The sequence below is a fragment of the Pleurodeles waltl genome, chromosome 7, assembly GCF_031143425.1.
Source record: "Pleurodeles waltl isolate 20211129_DDA chromosome 7, aPleWal1.hap1.20221129, whole genome shotgun sequence".
In the NCBI taxonomy this organism is placed as follows: Eukaryota; Metazoa; Chordata; class Amphibia; order Caudata; family Salamandridae; genus Pleurodeles; species Pleurodeles waltl.
The window spans coordinates 219,324,040-219,347,077 of record NC_090446.1 but is presented as its reverse complement, the minus strand read 5'-3'; the positions used below and the strand labels follow the sequence as shown (position 1 = coordinate 219,347,077).

General features: G+C 43.1%; 1 protein-coding gene across 1 annotated transcript in view; it reads left to right on the top strand.

Moving 5' to 3' along the window:
- SPO11 (SPO11 initiator of meiotic double strand breaks) overlaps window positions 1–23,038 on the top strand; it is an 883,213-nt gene that overhangs the window by 394,471 nt on the left and 465,704 nt on the right. The window contains exon 8 of the mRNA XM_069201619.1: window positions 9,596–9,705. Coding sequence (XP_069057720.1) covers window positions 9,596–9,705 — 110 coding nt within the window. The remainder of the gene's footprint in view (window positions 1–9,595; window positions 9,706–23,038) is intronic.

The window sequence follows — 23,038 nt, the reverse complement described above, 5'->3', positions numbered from 1 at the left end:
TTACTTTGCCTTTACTACTGGCCCCTTACCTTCCACTGACTAGCGCTGAAAAACTAGAGGGAACTGTATAAATAGTTGGGAGCCAGATGTGAGTAGGATTATATTCCTCCCAGAATGGGACAGCATGCACAATAGGATTCTTTCTCAGCTGTGTATGTGTGCCATAAAGTAATTTCTTAACATCCTTCATAGTTGGTATTGCACTCAAAACATAATGAAACTGACAATGTTGGATCCAATGCTAGGAAAAGGTGACTTGCTGCACATTTGATAAGTGTCTAAAAATAAAACACTTCCGTCAGCAGCTGAGGAACCCGATTTCAGGAATATTTTAGAACAGACTTTTGAGATGACCCTTTGAGCAATTTATTTGCGGGGGTGAAGTGGGAGATACAAACCTCTTTATGGGGATTTAGAAAAGGAATGTTGTGTATAAAAATGCTAGCAATAGACGATAATGAATGGCATGAGAAATGTCAGACCACCATGTATAGGAAATGGTATATGAAAATATAGAACATATTGCCAATGGAACATATTGTGTACGCTTTGGGGATTCATCCAAGAAGCAAAGCCATATCCGGGTGTTTCCTATGAAAATATGGTTTAAGACAACAGTGAACTTTAGTACGCAATCCTTCAAGTACACTTCAGTTGTGTGTTTTTAATAACACGTACAGATGCTAAACCGTTGAATTTTCAAGCCTCACAGCAACTTGTTGAATTTAAGGGCTTGAATGAGAAGGACCCATGTCTTTGATGTTAATCTAGCTCTACTCTAATATCTGATTTTGATATGGGGTAGTTGAGTTACTGAATATTGAAATAAGATACAAAAACTGCTGAGTGAATATAAATGGATATTAAGTTTCAAGTCTCTAAAATGTATAATATAAAACAATCTAAACAATTTTTTTTAGCTTCAGCATACCTCCCACCATCCAAAGAGGGGGCTGAATGAAGCCATTTACGAAGAGGAGATGCTGGCTATTTGACTGTGGAATAAAAAGAGCAATGTAAATGATTTTTGCAGTATTGGATCTTTCATAGGCGTTTGAAAGCACTACTTCACACCCCTGAAGCCCTCATACCACATTCCTCCAAACTAGGTTGACGTCTACCCTTTACCTGACCAGTGGTCGTGAACTTTTCATTTACAGATTTTGATGCAATGTTTTATTTCCCAATAAGGAAATAAGTTACTTACCTGTAACTGTAGTTCTCCTTACTGGCATCTTTCACAGAATTAACATGCTTGAATCATTCCCCATCATCGATGTAGGAGTCCCACGGTATAATTATAAATCAGTACAGTACACTACAGATGGTTATATGTCGGAACCACGAGTGCTTCAAGCACCCATGGCTCAACATGGAGGTCCGAACAACGACCTTGTTCTTATCACTAATGCCTTTAGCACGAATGCCTTTACAACAAATTCTCATTGTAAACGCATTCCTGGTAAAGGCATTAGTGATCAGCATGCACGGTTCCAGCATGCTTCCCCCCTAGCCTCCCACCCCCAAAAATTAGCACGACCCCCCATCCCCACAACTACCCTAAACCCCACCCCCAAAATTACCTCAACCCCAACCCCCTCCCCTAAAACCTAAACACCCCAATCCCCAACCCACCCCTTAAACCTAAACCCTGACCCCACTCCCCCTAAACCCTAACCACCCGAGCCCCCCACCCCCCCAAAAAAACTAGCCCCAGTCCCAGCCCAACTTACCTCCTCCTTCATCATGTCGACTCTGACTCCCTTCTTCTGTACCTTAACCACGCATGGACGTGGTTCAGACATGCGTGGTTAAGGTACGAAAACCAGGAAGTCGTGGAAAACGAAAGCGTTGTTTCACTTTCGTTTTTCACGACTTCGTGGTTTCGGAGTTGTTGTTCCGGATGTTTCTCATACAGATAGCCTATACTTGCTAGAAAAATTCACTTTAGTAACTTATCCACATTCATTTATTAAAAAACAAACTTCAGCTAATCAGATGACAGCAACTTCTAGAACACTATACATAAGGGCTTCATCCCCTCAAAATTTCTACTTCACGTCGTGTGATAGGAGTCTACCCAAGCTCTGTTCAGTCTAATACCAGTTTTTTTCTCATTCTAGAGGATTATTCATCAGAAAAGACAGTTCTAACCTGCACCTGCAAAGATCTGACTACTCACAATGTCAGAATCAACAAAGAAAGGACTTTTCAGACCTTGTGGAACTTATGGGAAGAAAGACTTCACTCAGAAGACCCACATAAGGAGTGTATTTATTGCCTACATCCTTCACAGAAAGTAAAGGACAGTAAAATATGCTATACTTTTTCTTCTGAGACTCCTAAAGATAGAGAGGGGAAGCTATTCCCATGGCTCCACAAATTAAAATGTAAGGAAGCTTTGATTTTTTGAGGAGGATAGTGAGGATTCCTAAACAAAATGAAGTCATGAAATAGAGAAAGCTCACATTATCAGAGGTCTTCAGAGTCACCAAACACAGCATTAAAAAACCCATCATGAGTCTTCAAGACAACAAAGGACATCGGGAGAGCACCCTTCCATACAGAAAAAGGAGAAAGGCTCCTCAGAAAAAATACAAACAGCCTACCGCTCCCTCCCTCCCCTAGTTTGGCATTTCATTGGAAGAAACCATTCTCAGTGCTGTCGATGGTGACTGGTAAATCACCTCAAAATTGTTGCCGTTAATGACAACAACAATGTTATTGACATCATCGTTGACAACAACTCTGTCATTAACACTGACAATGAAGACGCCGCTATCCACACAGATGACAACAACTTTGTCAACAAATAATGACACCATCAACGATGGCACTGCTGCCGATGACACTGTTCACAATAGTAGCACTGTCGATGAAGAAACCATCAACAATGCTCCTGGCAACAGGAAATAAGTCTCCGCCGATGATAAAAAAATACAGTTGGATCATAGACAACATCGTTGATGAGAGAAAAACTACATCCAGACACTTTATATGTGGGGCATCCATCCTGAGCAAAGTTTCTCCTCTCCTGCCAAGCCATTTACAAGATGAAGAGAGCTTGGATGATGGAGGATCAATTAGAACGGCCCATAGTCCTTTTGAACTGAATGTTAAGTACCAGGAAGGGGATGAATACTATGACGATTATTATTCCTCAGTACCATGACAATATATTGAGAAATCTCCTCAATATATAGACCAATTCCAACATTAAGATTACCATCAACATCAAGCGAGCATGGTTCAAGTGGCATTAACTTTAGTACAAGAACTCCAAGGTATGCTGCAAGATTATTACAGGAGATAACCTACAAAGGCTGCATCTCCATCACAGCCAATGCAACCACCGAAATCCCCTCAAATACAGACCCTACTCTGTGCAATCCATGTGCATTACCTATGCCTCTCCCAAAAGAACACCAACTTTGAAAATTACAGTGCCACCTGAGGCAGAGGATAAGGATAAAGAAGACGGGGAAATCCTTGACTATCAATCAATACCCGATTAGTGGGGATGATTACCTAATTCCAGCACCATCTTCGCTGGCACCACAACAGGTGGATTCTCCACCTGATGACATCAGAGGATTTCATAATTTGATGGAAAGTGCTGCAAATAGGTTTCAATTACAACTGACTGTCAAACAAATTGTTTTTTATATGACTTTAAGGAACCTGCTAAAAAATCAGTAAAGGCAACCCCTATAGTAGATTTTATTTAGGAGGAAGCTGTTAAAATTATGAAGAACCCAGATACAGACTATTCGGTTTTACCTAGATTCGATAAAAAATATAAAGTTCCAGAAAACTCACTGCCATGCTTGATTGGTCATCCTAAACCAGATTCTGTAGTAACATAAGTAGCTCCACGTTGATCCGAGAATCCGTCCACGCCCATCTCAACTCCACCTGACAGAGAAGGCCTGCGCTTGGACAACATGGGAAAATGCTTTTCCACTATGTCAGCAACAACTGTTCATGCCGCCAATTCATTAGCTAGTTTTGACCATTATGGCAAAGGTAATCAATCATTGATGCATACATAGCTCTCTTGCCGGAAGACATAAAAGAAGAAGCAAAAAGATCCTGCAAGAAGGGGAAAGAACTTCCTCAGAAATGACAGAATGTGCTATAAATATCACTTTGACAGGTATTCGCCAGCAGGAGCTGCTGTTCTCAGAAGTCAAGCATGGTTAAAAGCCACACATTGTTGAAACCGAAAATCCATATTAAAATATTGGACATTCATATGATGGGGAAGCAGTGCTTGGCAAGCACATGGATGAATCCTTACATGGGATTAAAGGAGACACGGATACCACAAACTCTTCAGGTACCTTGCAGATGAGGAATATACCTTTTCAAGGATCAAGAGGCAGAGGGTTATTTTCATACAGATGATGATATCAACCATATAGATATCAACATCAGCCCTTTTAACAGCATTATCGGCCTTCACATCCTCAACTGCAAATTAGATAACCGCCAACAGCAGTTTATAATAAACAAGGTCCGAGGAGGAAGCAAACTTCTCAAGAAAGGGACACTGGTCGAAAACAGTGATTAATTGATGGTGCCAGTTATACCTTCTCTAACCTACCAACCAGTTGAAACCAACATCTCGAATAATTTACAACAGTAGTAATTGATAATATCAGACAGGTAGTTTTGGATTTAATAACCTCTGGTCATACTTTGGAATTCACTCAAAGACTACCAAATTCTCCTTCGAAGGGTGCACCCTCGCCTCATCTACATCTGCTCCAACGGGAAAAACTAACCATGCTCAGCAAAGGAGCGATAGAAAGAGTACCTCACTCTCAGAAAGGAATGGATTTCTATTCATAATTCTAATTAATTAAAAAGGAAACAGAAGAATGGTCACTCATTTTGGATCTGCAGAAGCTAAACGAATACCTAAGAACAATCCTTTTGCATGATTACACTTTAAGACATCCTACATCGACTCAATCACGTGGATTACATGTCACCTTTGGATCTATAGGAGGAGTACTTTCATATCCCCATTCCCCCACAACTTCAGAAGTTCTTGGGATTCAGGGTAGCTGGCACTCACTACCAATTCAAGGTTCTCCATTTTGGGCTGAAATCCGCTCCCTTTATTTTTACAAAATGTTTAGACGCAGTGGAAGCTAATTTAAGACAGATGGGCTTTTAGGTATTCCCATAGCTCGACGATTGGATGATAAAACCACCATCTTCTTGTCAGGCAATAAAAGCAACTAGAGCCTGTCTAACACTATTTAACAGCCTAGGCCTTACCATCAATCAGTAGAAATCGTTGATCAATTCTTCAACAAAACTAACATCATCATCAAACAAGCTTTATTCGGTCATTAATAAACCATCAAAGTGTACAAGATAAAACACACTTAAAATCATAATAAATAGATAAAAAATATTTCCCAAAAACTCGCGTGCAAATCTTTAAAATCATTCAGTTAAATTGCTAAATACAAACACATCTATGGTAATTTGTTCAGATGAATATCAATCATTCCCCAAAAAGAATTTCCAACTATACCAAACAGCTTCAAGGAATTTGCAGACAGCAAATACAATAACATTAGAAGTGTCACTCTTCAAAATCCTGGAGGCTACCTTATACTGCCTCACTCCCAAATTCAAACAGATTGGATGAATCCACCTATGGCGAGGGGCAGCATATGCAGGACAAAAGAACAAAACATGCTTGATAGTCTCAGATGCTGAAGCACAAGCAGGACATTTATCTGACATTGAGCCATTTCCCCAATGGTTAGATTAGTAAAATACATTAGAGGCAGACTGTAAAGACATTAGAGGCAGACTACCCAGCCAAAACCATACATAGAGACTCCTGAGAAAGGGCTTTGAAATAAAGTCCAAAAAAATGCTCAAAATTGGGAAACAGCTGAAATTCAAGAAACTGTTTAGTAAGACGCCCATGATTAGTATATAAAACATCGTTTTCCCATACTGCTGCCCAGTCTCGAGTCTTTAGTGTGACAGCTAATACTTTAGTTATATCATTTCGATTATTCCAGCAGCACCTTAGCCCTTCCTTGTCTAGCCACTGAAAGATGTGCCGCAGCAAGGGAACTTAGTGCATTGTGTCTTTCCAACAAATCCTTGAGACAATCCCTGTAGTCAGATAACTCTGCAGTGGACCAAAGCCGGAATCGAAATGCCAATGGTCTCAAGACAGCCAGATGAGAAATCTAATTTAAGCCTAGCTCGAAATAAATAGGGGTCAATGGGGTACTGACTGGGCAAGCAAGCAGCGATCTAACAAAATAACTTTCTGCTGCTGTCGCTTACTGAGTATTATAGTGTCCCCATATTTCAGCTCCAAATATTGCTGCATTCTGAGCTTTTGCCTGGTAAACTTTCAATGAAAGGGAGACAACTCTTGAGCTTGTGCCTCTGCAGAAGCGCAGAATAGCATGGGACCTATGGTGGATAAGAAGGGAACTCTTAGAAAGCTGGTTATCCCAGCAAAATTGGTCAGATACCCTAACACCCAAATAATCGAGGGAGCGGACTCATTCAAGCGGAACATTGTTAACAGTAGTAGAACAGTTTTTAACATGACCTAAACTCAAAACCATAAACTTGGTTTCAGCAACATTCAGGTCCAACCCTCTAGACCTACAAGACATTAAGAACCTACCTAAATGAGTCTAAAAGCCACTGGATGTTTTGGAAATCAAAAAAGAATCATTGGCAAAAAGTAAAATGGGGGGTCTTCCTATTATTTAAAATGGGTGCATCATTCTGACAGGTGAGTACAAATTTAACCACCTCCTTAATATACAATGTGAACAAGGTTGGCGCCAGAACACGACCTTGTCTGACGCCACGTTGAATGGGAATGCGATCAGTACGTTTCTCCTTGGTGCCCCACCTGAGTGTCCTCAGGTAACCGTGCTAATAGACGCACCACATTTCTTGGGGCTCCCATGCTACATAAGACCTCATGCAGCTTTTCCGTAGGGACAAGATAGAAAGCAGTCCATAAACCAACGAAAGCCACATACAAGTTCTGTTTAGAGAGAAACACATATTTCAAATAAAGAAGAGCCAAATGAAATGCTTGGTCAGAAGTACTGGTCTTAGATCTAAAACCAGCCTGGAAGGGAGTTATTAAACGATTAGAGTGGACCCAGGCTAGCAGCTTGTCAAGAACCTGCTATGCGAAAACGTTTTGCAGGTTATACATCAAGCTGATTAGTCTATAATTTGAGGGAATACTCGGGTCGCTCTTCTTGTAAACAGGGATAATTTCTGCCCCTCGCCAAGTAACTGGAATGGCACCTCCCACAGCTTCAGCATTAGACACCATATTGATATAAATGACCCAGATTAGTGATTCAGACTTGTACAAATTGCTGTGGATTTTATCACTATTGGAGAATACCCACATTCAACTGAAACCTCTACCTACATTACAGACAATGAACCACAACCAAGTACCCCATCCGGACCCAACATCCTTGAACTTGTTGGCCGCGTTCCTCATTACTAGTTTGTGAGTATGAACATTCCTCAAGATTGTAGAGAAATTCTTGCGAAAGCCAGAGATGATACTACAAATCGGATATATAAGCCGAAATGGAAGCGTTTCTGTTTATTGTGCCAAAAATTGAACATTCACCCTATATTAATACCACCAGAACAGATTCTACCCTATCTGTTACTTTTGGCAAAAACAGGTCCGTGCTTCAAATAAAGTACAGTTAATTGCAATTTCAAGATTTAGAAGGTCAACTGATTAACCTTCCTGTGGTATAGTAGGGTGATCAAAGAATTTCTTAAAAGGTTTTTCAGAGTCTTCCCTCCAATAAAGAAACCTCCTCCATCTTGACAGCTAAATACAGTGCTTGCACATCTGGTGAAGGCTCCGCTCAAACTGATTCACAAAACAGATAGGACATTTTTAACATGGAAAATTGCATTTTATTGGCTCTGACATTATTAAGCAAAGTTAGCGAGATACAGGCCTTCACAATTAAAAAGCCTTTTACGTAGTTCAAGGATAATAGTGTGGTTCTCCAAACCAATCACAAATTTATTCCTAAAGTCCCAATGGATTTTCATTTAAATAAAGATATTGTCCTAAATATATTCTTTCCAAATCCTCAAAGTGCATCTGAAAGATCATTATATATGTTGAACATTAAAAGATGCCCGAAATTCTATATGCACTGGACAAAACAAAATTAGAAGAGCATGTGGAAATCATTTCAAGGGTTTTCCAGTTTTTAAGTCGATCGTAGCCTGATGGGTTTCATCTACTATCCAGGTTTGTCACAATTATGCTGGAAGACATTTGACAGACAAAGTAAAAGCACACTGTACTAGAGTTGTTTCTACAAAGATCACTCTATTCCCTGCTGTGTCTCTAGAGGAAATATGTTGAACAGCAACATGGAAGAACACGCATACATTCACCCAACAATACTGCCTGGAGTCGTCAGAGCAGAGTGATGCGGCTGTGGGACAAGCTGTGTTGCGCCATTAGTTCGAATGAGATGAGTCTTTTCCTATTCCATTACACCACAATTCGTAATTGTGCCATTGTACTTATGATTGTTTGTGTTTACTATGTGCTAGCTATCCTGATTCAAACGTGTAAATCTATGATAGATCCAATACCGGAGAAGAAAATATGTTACTTACCTGTAACTGTAGTTTCCCAGTAATGGCATCTTTCATAGATTCACATGTGATCTACACTCCTCTCCGTAGAGGCTCCCCATATTCTTAAGGGATTATCTTTCACACTAGTGCTTGAAAATCTGAAGGAATGAAGACTCTATGGGTAGTGATCGAGAGAGTGCTGTTGCCTGATTGACTGAAGTGTGATTTCTAAAAATTGAATGTAGAAAAGTTGCTGAAGTGAGTGTTTTCTAGCCATTATAGGCTATGTGTATTATACTGTACTGCTTTATAATTATACCGTGGGACTCCCACTTTGACAACGGGGCATGATTCAAGCATGAGAATCTATGAAAAGATCCAATACTGAAGAACTAAATTACAGATAAGTAACTTATGTTCTTATTGGGAAATAAAACATTGCAGTAATATCTGTAGGAGAAAAGTTCACAGCCACTTTTGGGTAGAGGGGATATGTCAACATAGTTTTGAAGAATATGGTAATAAGGGCTTCAGGGGGGTGAAGTAGTGCTTTGAAAGGCTACTCTCTGCCTCCCCACTCTTTCAAATATTTCAATATGTAAGCAACATCTGGAGCAACATTGCATGTGATCTCATCTGAAGGGCTGTAAAACCATCCACAGATTTTTAGTTATTAGATGATGTGAAAATAAAACAACCTGTGGCCAAGATATTGAAAGTCTGATATTGCGCTGTCTGTTGTTGCTATGTAAACAGTCACTAAATCTCGGCAAATGTGAAACTCTTGGTGACCGTCAACCTCACCAATGGTTTAAATTGACCATAATAATGACTTACATACCTATTGTCTAGCAAAATTCACGTTCAAAATTTAGATGCACAAAAGACAATGTCTTAACATATGAATTGACTGAAATTATTATTGCACAAAACCTTAACGTGAAAGATATGACTTCTAATGCAAAGTTTATACTAATCATAGAAAAGGATGCTACATTCCAGCGCCTTCTAGATGATGATTTCTGCAGTAAATTATCTCCATGCTTAATCATAACGGTACGTTTCTCAAATCTTTGGAGATGTCACAATTAACAATCTAAATACATATATTCTATTGCAAAAGAGGTATATTTCGTAACACTTTCGTTTTGCCCCATGAAATATCTTTTAGAGTAATCTATCCAAAACAATGTATGCATTTGACAGTAAAAAATCACGTTTTCATAGTTTTGAAAGATTGAGGTCTTTGGAGCACACTGAACACTATGTATTCATTTAATACTGTAAATTAATACATAGGACAAATGGAAGATGCAATAAACAATAAATCTATGAAGTCACGTTTCTGTGACAGAATACGAGTTGAGCTAATATTTTAGATAGGAACACCTGGTTGTTGTTCATATACTGGTATCACAAATATTTTTTCCAGTTTACTCACCTGGCATTTCAGAAGCTGTCACATTACCTCACCAGACTGTGACTCTGTGGGGTCATTCAGAGTTTGGTGGAACGGGAGCACTGCCATGAATTGGCCATGCTTCTGCTGAGCCAAACCTGAAGTTTTAACTCTCTGCTTAGAGTCGCAGGATCACTGGGCAGTCTCAGCTGGCTCCACTGGTATAAATCTGTGATCTGAGTGCTTTAGCCAAAGAGTCTCAGGTCAAAGCCATGGCAATCCTGCTATATTTAGAGGGAGGAGGAGGAGGCACTGTGGAGTTGTTTTCCCCACAGAGAACTGCTGTGGGACGCATAGCAGGTCCGGGTCGAGAAAACTCGTACAAGCGCCCACCCGCAAGAAGAAAGCACCCTGCACGTCATGGTAATAGTTTCTCTTTTCAAGAAACAGCTTAAAGCGGCCTCACTGATGACTTCATTGAAGGCATGTTGCTCCTACCTGAATGGAAGAGATCTTTAAATTCAGCAGGCAGTCTTCTGCCAGGGGGAATGGAGACCATGACCTCTACTGAATTGGGAGGCTGGTGTGCCAGGATTCCAATGACCAATCTCTTGACAGTTAACATAGTTTAGTATCAAATACCTAACAGTGTGCCTACCCAATCAGAGTCTATAATAGGTTATTCTGCAGGATTGTCATAAATGTTTGAATAACTACTTCCTGCTAGGGTGGATCTGGGGCACCTTTCCTCCAATATATCAGACTGTGACATGGCAAAAAGCTGGTGTGACCAAAAATCACAGACATCTATTCTTGCAAAATGTTATGCATTTATAGGCTGTCTAATGAATACAAAAATAAGTAATCCTTCTCTCAAAGCCACATTGCATCACTTGCAACAACCTTTGCTCTAACATGTCTTAATAAAGAGGAACTTAGCATGCTGATAGGTATACATTGTAAGAGTGAAAAAGCACCTTGCACCTTTAAGAGTCCAGAGACTTCCAATTACCATGGTGCCTTTTACTGGTAATTGTCTGACAAAGTGAGTTCTTTTTTAGGGTTCTTGTGAGTGGGCTAGTCGAACTCCCTGCCAGTCTTTTACACTTTTTATGCAGCGTTTCGATCAGAATTCGTTTAATTTTAACTTCACTTAACATATTTTTCTCTTTACAAGTTGTGTGAGTTGTTTTGGCAATTTTCAAGGATTCTTCCTGTCATCAGGCCTTCACTATTCATGAAGCACGAATCCTGTGAAAGAAAGAAGGCTGCTACTGATCCACATAAGTCTGTGTGATCTCACACCTGCTTATTGCTGTGTGAAAGAATGTGATTTTCCTATTAAAAATGTCCAAAAAAGATAGGGAATGTATCAGTCTTTATGGCAAGATATAAGTGCTCAAAGCGAAGGAGATGAAAAAGACTGGTAAGGCTGCCAGTAAACACTCTGGGGCATATTTATACTGTGGTTGCGCTGTTTTAACATCATATTGTTTGATGCTAAAATGTTGCAAACTTAACTCCATATTTATATTTTCACGCTAGACACGTCTAGCGTCAAAATATTGGAGTTTGCATAATTTATAGGATGCGTGAACCTACCTTTCGTCAATGAGATGAAAGGTAGGCATTCCGATCCAAAAAATTGTGCTAAGTCCTTAGCGCCATATTTATCCCCGTGCAAAAATGATGCACGGGTAGGAGTCAGACCCAAATAATTACGCTAAGCCTGCTTAACGTCATTATTTAATGCCTGGGTCCGACCAGGCTTTAGGGTACATGTGGACCTATTTCCATGGCCAAGCACCATGGAATGGGCCCACAGGTACCCACCCAAGCTCCAGGAACACCCGCACCCACACCAGAGAGACACCAAAGGAAGGGGGACCCCATCCCAGGTGAGTAAGGTAAGTGTTCTTAAATATATTTTTTTAAGTGCCTTACATGGGGCCTGACACTGGGTGAAAAGGCCATGCCCAGGGGACACTGGTCTCCTGCGCTGTCCATTGGGGTCTTGGGCATGGCTTCTGTCTTTACTAAGACAGGAGTCATTTTTGGGAGGTTGTGCGTCAGGAAATGACGTTAGGCTGGTTACTGGTGTTATTTTAGCCATTAACCAGCTTCCCGTCATTTTCTGTCGCACAGTCTCATTTCCCATACTGCCACCTCCCCCCAGCTAGCGTCTCTTTTTTGTTTTTTACGCTAGCCCAAGCTTCATCCCAGCTTGCGCCATTCCTTAAATATGGCACCCGGCTGGCGCTGTAGAATGCCGCAAGCCGACGCTAAACATTTTGATGCAAAACTGCGTTAGCGCAGTTTTGCCTCAAAAAGTATAAGTCTGGGCCTCAGTTACCATTGTTATAGTGCCTGTTAGTTCAGAGGATATATCCAGGAAGAGGAAATTAGGGAGGGAAGAAAAGCAAAAATGTCACCACTGCCTCTTGCATCAATGTCTATCTCAATCATGGTTGAACACGTTGAAGTTGGCAAAAGTATCAATATGGACTTGCTGATAGACACTTACAGGGATAGCATTTGGGCAGTTCTGGTACAAGACCAAGAAGATGATAGACAACAACGTCCTGTCTTTTATTTTATTTTTTGTTGTAGCAGAATGTGAACTGATGTATTCAATTCTTGATAGAAAATCCACAGCCCGTAGAAGTCCAGTGTAAAAAATGTAATTCGATCTGTCAAACAATTCAGTTAGGTCAAAACATCTCTTTTACATATTAATAAGTCAATTCTGTATAGGCATTATCACCCACTACGCAGATCCTAGATGATCAAGATTGATCATGCCACAAAATGGCTAAAAGATTCATGGTTTCTTGGAATGTGCCTGGCTTTTGCCATTAAAGTAAACAAAAACAAGCATTTGCAATGCAACGGGTCTCGCGTTTGCTCATGTTAGAGCTGATAGCGTTGTAAACTCCTAACCCGACTTTTCACCTATCGGCAAAAGTGCAATTAACTATGTAAATCGCTCGACTTCTGCCAAGCGAAATCGCGCTAGTAAATTAGAGAAAAAGTAGTCCACGAGCCGGACAGAAAACAGCGAGCCTCGCATGTTTTCTGTACTTGGTCGATGTGCTCGAGGAGGGCTAGCCACCGGAAAAGTCATGACGTATGCATGCCTTAGACTAATGAAAGCAAGCAGATTTTAATAGGCAAGCCCACGAACCAATGAAAAACACGGACGTGACGTTGACAGGGCTCCGAGCCCTTTTCTAAACACTAAAGTGTCTTACTGCAATACGCATGCGCGAGCGCATGCAACGCAGGCTCGACCCTAAAAACTAGTGTGGCCATTTTACATAGTTCATGATTCCAATATAGATATTTCTTCCCACAAGAAACCTATGTCACATATAATAAAATAAGCACTATTGATATCTCCAGAGTATCTTCATCGACTCAAAAAACCTGTATTTCAGGGTAGCTGTTTTCTCAATTACCCCATTCCATATCGTATGTTTAAAGGAAATAGGATATCCATTGAAGAGGTGAGTGCAGCCACTCATGACGTTCTACTGCAGAAGATTTTCTTTCCTACACAGTGTCTCTCTAATGTAGAGAAAGTGAACGTCCTACTCTCGGAGTAAGGAGTAAAAATTCCTCAGGTGTTCACACCTGAAGTATTTTCTTTCTAAAAAATAATCTTAAAATTCAAGAGCTCTCTAATCTCGAGATAACTTTTTCCCCACTCTGTGCATCATCAGTGTACATCACATGCTGATGTCATTCAGGATGAAAGTGCATGCAGTCGGTGTCATTAGATAAGGACTCAGCCCCACAAGTGCCAATCAAAGTGGGAAAGGTACAGTGGAAAATGGGACACTGTCCCTTTTCTAGCTTTACCTCTACCTAGTGGATCCCTACTTGGTGTTCGCAGCAGGAGGGTCATCCTCAAGCAGGGATCCACCCACTAGGCATCAGGTAAGTGAAGCTGCCCCTATGGCATGCTCAAGTACCCCTCTAAAAAAAAAGAAATTCAGGTTTACTGCATCCCTGAAGAGGGTGAGCGGTGGTTTACCCTAGTCCGCCCCTCAGATGGACATAAATTGCACTAAAGCCAAATAAACATTTACAAACATTGGGGTATGGATAGCTTGTCCTGGCATTGGTCGGTCCATGCCCCTATCCCCTACCAGCCCCAACAGTCATTTTGTTCCCACTAAAATGCAGATTGAGGGTTTGTCCCACATATGCCCTTCAAAGAGGGGTGGGGGCAGGTAGCCCAGTAGACACCAGAGATTATCTTTAAAAAAAGAAAAACAGTTGTTTGGAGTGGCTCGCCCTGGCATCTCATCTGGCCTCATCCCTAAAGGAAACAACAGTCTTTCTAACACTCGGGGCACATTAGGTGGCTAACTCTCAATCTGCCCTTCACAAGGGGACAGATAGACCATTAGACACTAAGGTTTATCTTAAAACCTTAAAGTCACCACCAGTCTGCTTCCGGAGGGCCGATGGTGAGGTAACCCTCAATTTACCCTTGCCCTTTGGAGAGGGCACCACCACTGGACACCAGCGATAAATATGATGGGACATCCCATCTTAGCACTGGGTCTTGTCTCCACCTATTCAACCAGGCATCAGGCATCAGGACCCAGCAATCGTTCTTCCACCCAGGGGCCTTGAGCCTCACCGTGGTAAGTGAGAGAACATTTGGATGATTTGGGGTGTTGTTTTAACATAAGAACTAGCAAAGGGGGTTAATACACCATTCTACTTTCCCCAGGTGGGAGAAAAACTACCTGCTGCTTGGGTGGGCGATGAGGTGCAGTACCAAGAAGGGCAAACCACACACCAAATCTGTTTCTCACTTTGTTTTCTTGAGGGGCTAGTGGTCATTCTAACCCCCATGAGCAGGTAGGTGCTAAACATCCTATTCTACCCCTCCAGAGGGGTGAAAGCCCACTATACTTGCTGGGAAAAATGTGAGTAAAGTAATTGTGTTCGGGGTGGTTTTGGGGGGGTGGCTGGATCATCTTGGCATCAGTCCCCACACCTCTGCACCAGACAGTATTTCTGCTTCCAGGGAGATCAAGAATGAGCGGGGGAGGGGGAGATTGACACTTCTCCAGTAGCCCATAAGCCAAATCTAAGTCCAGAGAAATCCCTATTTCCCTATCGCTTTTATGGTCTATTGATATCCCTGTTTGGGTTCTGGATCAGCCAGCAACCATGGAACCCTACCATTCCTTGGTATGTCTGAACCCTAGAGACCCAGGGGAAGCCAAGGTGGTGTGGTGTGCTGAATCTCAGCATGGTTCTATGAATGTCAAAGTATGGGTCAAAATGTATGTTACCGAAATGCAGGCCCTTACAGTCAAAGTCCAAAGTCATCCTACCAAGCGTTCCCATTCCTCGCTATTGAAATGCTGCCTCCCATGTTTGGATAGACCTAACGTACGCATGGTACAAACCAAAACTATAACCAAATGTTTTGTCCGGTTCCTCACGCTGGTGATTGGTCCACCCACACAAATGTTTTTATCCGAAATGTGGGAAGGCTGGAGGGTAGAAATGTTGTGAATCCCTGCGGATTCTGGAACTGTACCTTACGGAAATCTGAAGAAAGTCCCCTTTTTTAGTCAAAGTTTGAAGTTTTCCTGGCATTCAGCTCAAGAAAACTTAAGCAATGCCATGGTTGTCTAGTTTCCGGAAAAGCATGGGGGGTGTAGGTTTCCAATGGTGCCAGTCAATCATGGTCAGTACACAATGAAAAATCATTGTAAGTTGCAGCTCAGTTATTGGCTCTGGATTTTGCTTGTGTTTGGGCAACCAACAAACACTATGGCCCTCATTATGACATTGGCAATAAGTCCTGCTTACTGCCGTGGTGACGGCTGCCAACATACCGCCACGGTGGTGAATATCCGTTCGCCATAATATGACACACACACACCAATCCGACAGAATACAGCCACATACACAAATCCGCCATCCCAAATGTCAGTGATAAAGTGGCGGTCCCAACACCCACACCGTTACGCCAACAGAACAACGCCCATCACATTATGACCCACGAATCACAACAGTGGACATCCAACAGCGGTAAACCATTGGCGGTACATACCTCCGCGCTCAGAATGGACACCCACATACAAAACAACACCACATTGGCCAATACTAAAGACACACACCAGACACCCAGACACACACCACCACACACACACACACCCACACCACATAAAACACACACCCACATTACCCACAACCCTTTACGAACAACAATTACTGCTAGAAGATTGACACAAACAGTACAGAGACAACTAGACACACACCTCTTACACCCATACATCCCTCCGCACCCCACATCACACACCCACCACATTACTCAACACACTCTCCCCAACACACACCACCCAACTCCCAACCCATGTCCCCATAAACGCACCCTCGTTTCACTGATGAGGAGTTAAGGGTTATGGTGGAGGAAATTGTCAGGGTAGAGCCACAGATGTTTGGAGCCCAGGTTCAGCAGATATCCATTGCAAGGAAGATGGAGCTATGGCGGAGAATCGTGGACAGGGTGAACGCTGTGGGACAGCATCCAAGAACAAGGAACCATATCAGGAAGAGGTGGAAGGACCTACGGGGGGAGGGGCGTTCCATAGCAGCAAGGCACCGGCAACATCATACAGATGACTGGTGGTGGACCCCTACCTCCTCCCCCACAGCTCACAGCATGGGAGGACAAAGTCTTGCCATTACTGCATCCTGAGGGACTCACTGGAGTAGCCAGAGGACTGGACACTGGTAAGTCAACAATTACCACTTATCACCTCCCATACCTGCATGCCATCTCACACCCTCACCCTCAATCCCATCACTCCACTCCATTCCACATCCTGCACCTACCCATATGACTAACCCCAATGCCAAGCCCTGCATGCTATACCAGTGCATGGACAGCCCTCCCAGCCCTGCATGGACACCCATCACCCAAGCATGCACAGCATAGGGGAACTAACAATGACACAATACATCACCATACACAAGCAAAAGGTGGCAGGGCAACACCAACGATAGAGCGGAAGCCAGGGATTTACAATATGTCACAGACATGAAGCATAATACAGCACTTACATCCCCACAGGTACCCCAGCCAATGTCAGAGGAGAGGAGGTGCCACAACTATCCAGGCCCCCAACAGAAGATGCCCCCAGTGATGACAGGAACTCTGGACTTCAGGATTTGGAGGACCTAACTGGCCCATCAGAGACCACTGGACAGCTGGTCACCCCAGCCCACTCACAGTCCAGCACAGAGCCAGCCCCATCAGGATCCAACACCACCGCACCCACCCAGTGTACCCACACCTCTGTCCCCAGGACATGTCAATCAGCAGTGCGTCCACCTGTACAGGGACCCCAGGACACACTTCATACCCAAGACAGCCAGGGACCTTGGGTCAGTGGCAGTGGGCACACCATTCAGGGGACAGAGACACAGATCAACAGGGACACTGCGCCAGGGGGAGGACAAGACCAGGGAACCAACTCTCCACGAGGCTCTCTCCGAGATCCTGGGAGCCTACCAAAATTAGCAACACAAAAGGATGATGGACGGATTGCTGAACAATGCAAACACTCACCCCCAGTCACAGATCTGAGTTTAATCCATTGTTCTTTTGCTCACCATGCCACTCCAGTTTGGACCCAGCCATATGCAAATCAGTCTTGACCCTGTTCCTCATGGGAACAGTCCAGCCCAAAACTGCCAGGCCAGGTCCTCCCTGGACCGGAAACAAGCACCCTGGGACCGGTTTCAGGGTATCACCCTTCATCAGTGAGGCTAGCTTGAATCCAGTGGCACAGTGAGCAAGGGACCCACGTCTTGGCATACCCTTCCCACTTAGGGCAACTTTAGCAACACAAAAGGATGACAGACAGAGTGCTGAACAATGCAAACACTCACCCCCAGTCCCAGATCTGGGTTTAATCCATCATTCTTTTGCTCTCTATGCAACCCCAGTTTGGACCCAGCCATACGCAAATCAGTCTTGACCCTGTTCCTCATGGAAACAGTCCACCAGAACTGCCAAGCCAGGTCCTCCCTGGACTGGAAACAAGCATCCTGGGACCGGTTTCAGGGTATCACCCTTCATCAGCCAGGCTAGCTTGAATCCAGTGGCACAGTGAGCAAGGGACCCACGTCTAGGCATACCCTTCCCACTTAGGGCAACTTTAGCAACACAAAAGGATGATGGACGGAGTGCTGAACAATGCAAACACTCACCCCCAGTCACAGATCTGGGTTTAATCCATTGTTCTTTTGCTCACCATGCCACCCCATCATGCTTGTGTATGGATGTGTATGACTGTGTTGGTGATGTGCGTGTGCATTGTGCTGTGTGTATAGCATGTGTGTGTTTGGGTGGTGTGTGTATTTAGCGATTGCATTTATGTATTTTGTGTGTGCGTGTGTGTAGATGTGTGTGCTGGTACAGTACGTTTGTTTGTGTGTGGCTTTTGCTGTCAATGCTGGGTGAGTGTGTTGTGTGTGATTGTGCAATGCTGCCTTTCCCTCCAGCGTGTTCTAGGCGGGGGTACTTACGGTTGTTGTCTTCATCGACGTTGCTGGTCCTGAAGGTGTATGGTCAGATACATCTCTGGGAAGACTTGCAGTTCATTTTCCAAGGCAGCCGCAGACGCATCTGTGAACCTGAAGGTGAGTGTCTCCTTTTATACTTTTGGTTTCCGCCAGGCTTTTCGTGGTGGTTGGACCGCCTCGGAAATCCTGGCAATCTGCTGACTCGTAATATGGTGGGCAGTGAATTGTTTCCCACTGGCCTGGAGATGGCTACCGCCAACAACGGTGATCCTACTGCACTGGCGGAAAGTTAGTTGTGTTGCGTTAGGTTCACCGCCCTAGTCGTAATATGGCGGTCTGCACCACCGGCGTGGTGGTCCGGTTTCCGCCAAACTCATGATAAGGGCCAAAGTGCCTATCCTGGATATCGTTTGGGCTGCTACATGGGCATAACACCATACAATTACTAAACACTACTGTCTGGACAATAAGGTTGGTTGAGAAGGGCATTTTGGTCCATTCGCTCCTCCAGGACTTTTTGGCTTCAACCATCCCGCTGATCTGCTTCTGGGATGATATTGGTTTGGTATCTATTCTCTAAGGTGAGGAAACTGCTGTTAGAAGTTTGTTTCAGAAGAACAAGTTATTTATTGTTGGTAAAGTTTTTTCCGGTAGAGACTCTATCTAACTGAAGATTCTTCACTGTCCCTCCTATCCACCCAGTTCTGTAAACTGGGCTTTTCACCTGAAAGATCCCTCTAGACTCTGCAGCACTGGTAAGACACCTTCTGACGTAACTCTACATTGTTGGTGGTGGAGATAATCACAAAATAAACTAAGTGTGCATGCTGAGGTGGTGCCTCAATAGGCACTGTGCACATCAAATTTGGAGTGGCCAGTGTCAGAACTGAGCCTCAGATGTCGCCTAATGGCATGCAGAGGTACTGCTCAAGATTTTCTGGATCCATTATGATTCCTGGGGAATATTCTAAGGTGAGGAATCTCTGGCTAGATACAGATGTTACCAATGGTAAGTAACGTGTTCTACAAGCATCACTTTACCTGGGGTAGAACTTTGGAGGAAGAAATGTTCCTAAATGCTTCTGAGCTCAGACTTTCTATCTACATGTCACTTGTATTAGAAGATTAGCTATTTTTTTATTTAAAAAGAATTGGACCAGAAACTGTGCCAGATCAAGGGTTTTCCTAGAAGCCTAGGGGATCACATGATGATAACCATTAAAGTAGGATTGCTGCAGAAAGTACAGTGTTAGATCCTGGACTGAGGACAGGGCACTATTGGTGGATGCCTACTTCATAGTTTACATAAAGTAATATTTGTCAAAATTATTTAAGGGAAGTTGGAAACTATGCATGTGTTCAAGAAGGGGTTGCACATAAAGCCTTCTTGAGGGGAATTATAATGGAGTACGCTATACGCAGCAGCCACAAAGACCATAAGGAAAAGGAGGAACTGAGTCTGTATTTGGACCACTTGAAGGAAAAAAATAAATTTTACGACACAAATAGATGTGCATCAAGAAAGAACTATTGAAAGAATTAGAAATGCTCAAAGTGTTTGTGATAATTTATCGTTTAAATTAACTCCTTTTCATGAGGAAATAAATTAATTTAGCAAAACCGGTGATCTCCTTGCATAAACTTTTGCATTACACAAAATAATCAACGTCACCATATTTTATAACATAGAATTATCTGCAAGTCCCATGAGAGCATAAAAACATTTAGAATTTACCATTCTGCTTTATTTCGAGCCTGCAGGTATAGCTCTGAAAAGGTGGTATCAATTTTAATCCGAAATAATGGGAAAGGTTGTACCCCTGAGAGAAGACAAGATGCAGTAATTATTATATTTACTGAACCTGAGAACTACCCTACTCTTTTTAAATTATGTATAAATTATGCATGCCAGTATCACTTCTAAATACAGGCAGCAAAATATCTTAAAAATCATTTTCCACAGCTACAGATAAACTAACCAGCTCTCATACATATCGATCAGCAAAGTGTTTTTTGCAGGGCTATTGAAAAATATTTGAACTTCCATAGCTTTCCTTGAATTTGATTTGACTTGTCTCCATCCCTTCATGGCGATCCTTTTTAATGTAGAAAAGATCTTTTGTTTTGCACAGTTTGAATATCTTTAGATCATAATATACCTAAAACAATCATAATAGAAATTGTACAAGCAGTACTGTCTCTGTATGAAAGCCTGAATGCTACCATAATCTGGAATCATTTGTAAACTGATTAATCTCCACTAAGAGAGGAGCTAGGCATGGATGTCTGCACTCTTTCCATGCTCTCCAGGTGTACACATGACACTGAAAAAACCTGAAATAATGACTTCCATAATCAACAGAACATTTGGTTAATTTGGTTCATTTACATTATTGCAGTTTTTCGAATAAATTATCTGTTTTGTAGAGCGTCTTTATGAAGCTTGAAATGTGAATTGGCTAAGATATTATCAAGAAAGCTGATTGATAAGGTTTCGAAAATTGGTCTTTCTAACCTTGAACTGAAAAATTGCTATTTGGCATCTCAGATACACTAGCTAGATGTGTATGTACACAGTTTATTTCTCCAGTATTGGATCTTTAATAGATTCACATACTTGAATCATTCCCTGCCGTCGAAGTGAGAGTCCCACAGTACTATAATAAAACAATGTGTATTACTAGAATAGGCCCCAAAGGCGATGAACCATTGACTGTATAGACTACAAATTGCCCAATCTGGGCTGCACATCAAACTTGAGGTGCATTAGATGTGCAGTACGTTGCTCTCCCTTATTCCGGTTTCTGGTTCGTTTCGTCCTCGACGGCGTGCGCCACAGCCGCTGCCACCATTGGGGATTTGCTGTTGCTGTTGGGCCCCACTGGGTTTCTCCTGCGGCCGGGTGCTGGGATCCAGGTGCCGGGTTAGGGTCCCTGAAGGCGGACGGCGGACGAGGCTTTTCTGGAGTCTCTCCCCCCTTGTTGTGGATCCCGCTGGGCTACCTGGTGCTTGACGGCGGACAAAGTTTTCAGGACGGTCCCCCCTTATCTTGGACTTTGGGCCTGAGCTCTGAGTCCTGAGACCCTGAGTCCCGAGCCGGGAGAGGCTGCGGGCCTTGAATTTGGGGTGCGTTGTGTGTTGGAGCTCAGGAGCTGAGCCGAGTAAGCCGAGTTGGGGGTCGTGAAACCTGCGCACATTGGTGAAGCGAGGTGAGCAGTCCGGCAGTGCTGCAGTGCGGGGGAGCAGAAGACTGAAGGAGAAAGGAGAAGGAAAAGGAAGGAGGGAGGAGGAGATCGTTTGGAGGCCATTGGGCTTGAAGGAACAAGTGAGGGAGCGTGGAAGCTGGCTTGACTTTTATGGCTGAGGTAAGGGGGTAAAAGGGAGAAGGGGAGAGGGGTCTCTCTCCCACCCCCCTTCGGTCACTTACCTATCGAACTGCCTCATAGTGCTCATCGTGCTCTAACTACCCTGCACTTCTTTTGACCCCTACTGAGCCCTACTGACCCCTACTGACTCCTATTGACTCACAGGAGTCCTAAAAGGTGCTTTTCCCTTCAACGATCTCCAGTGTCTCTAACTGACTTCATCGTCGTCTGTGGTCTTTTACCTACGAAGGCACCGTAATTATTGTGACTATTGATTATTGACTATTGACTATTTACTATTGTTGGGCTGGAATCGGCTTAGCAGCGGAAGCCCTGAAATCCTTGAACTGAAGCTCGCAGCAGGAGGGGAGAGGATTAAGAGTCGGTCGGGATTCCCGCTTCTGCCCACCTGGTGCCGGTCTCCCCTTTTCATTTTGGTTCATTCCTGCCGCAACTGCAACTGCAACTGCAACTGGGATCGGGTGGTACATCTGGTGGTATACTGGTGGTACTACTTTACTTTACTGGACATCACCTATATTGTGAGAGAACGGTGTATCAGAGACATTTTGTAGCAAGAGGGTGATTGAGAACAGCACCAACAGAATGACGTCTAAACACACAAGGAGGAGTAGGTCCTTCCTTAACCGGGCATGTTAAAAAACTAAATCAAACCTCCTGAGAAACAAAGGGGCGCAACAAGTAAATATAAAAAGTCTGAATTCCATCCTACTATTCCTGTCGAAGGAGCCTTGGGAGAAAATAGTGGTTATGGAAGAAAACACACCTGGCGTCATTATTCTGTCTCCTTTAGGCCCTACTCAGAATAATGATTTGAATGTTTTGGAAGGTGAGGGCTCTACTGCTAAGGACGGGCCTGCGGGGCCTATTGTGGGGGGGATAAGTCAGGTTAAAGTTACAGATTTTACCCTCCCTGATATAGTTCTGGATGAGGATGAGGGCCTTAGCTGTAGAGTAGCACCCTAAATTATACCAATGACTCCCGCAGAAGCACACTCTAATATTGTCTCACCCTTGCTAAAACTATTCAGTAGTAAAC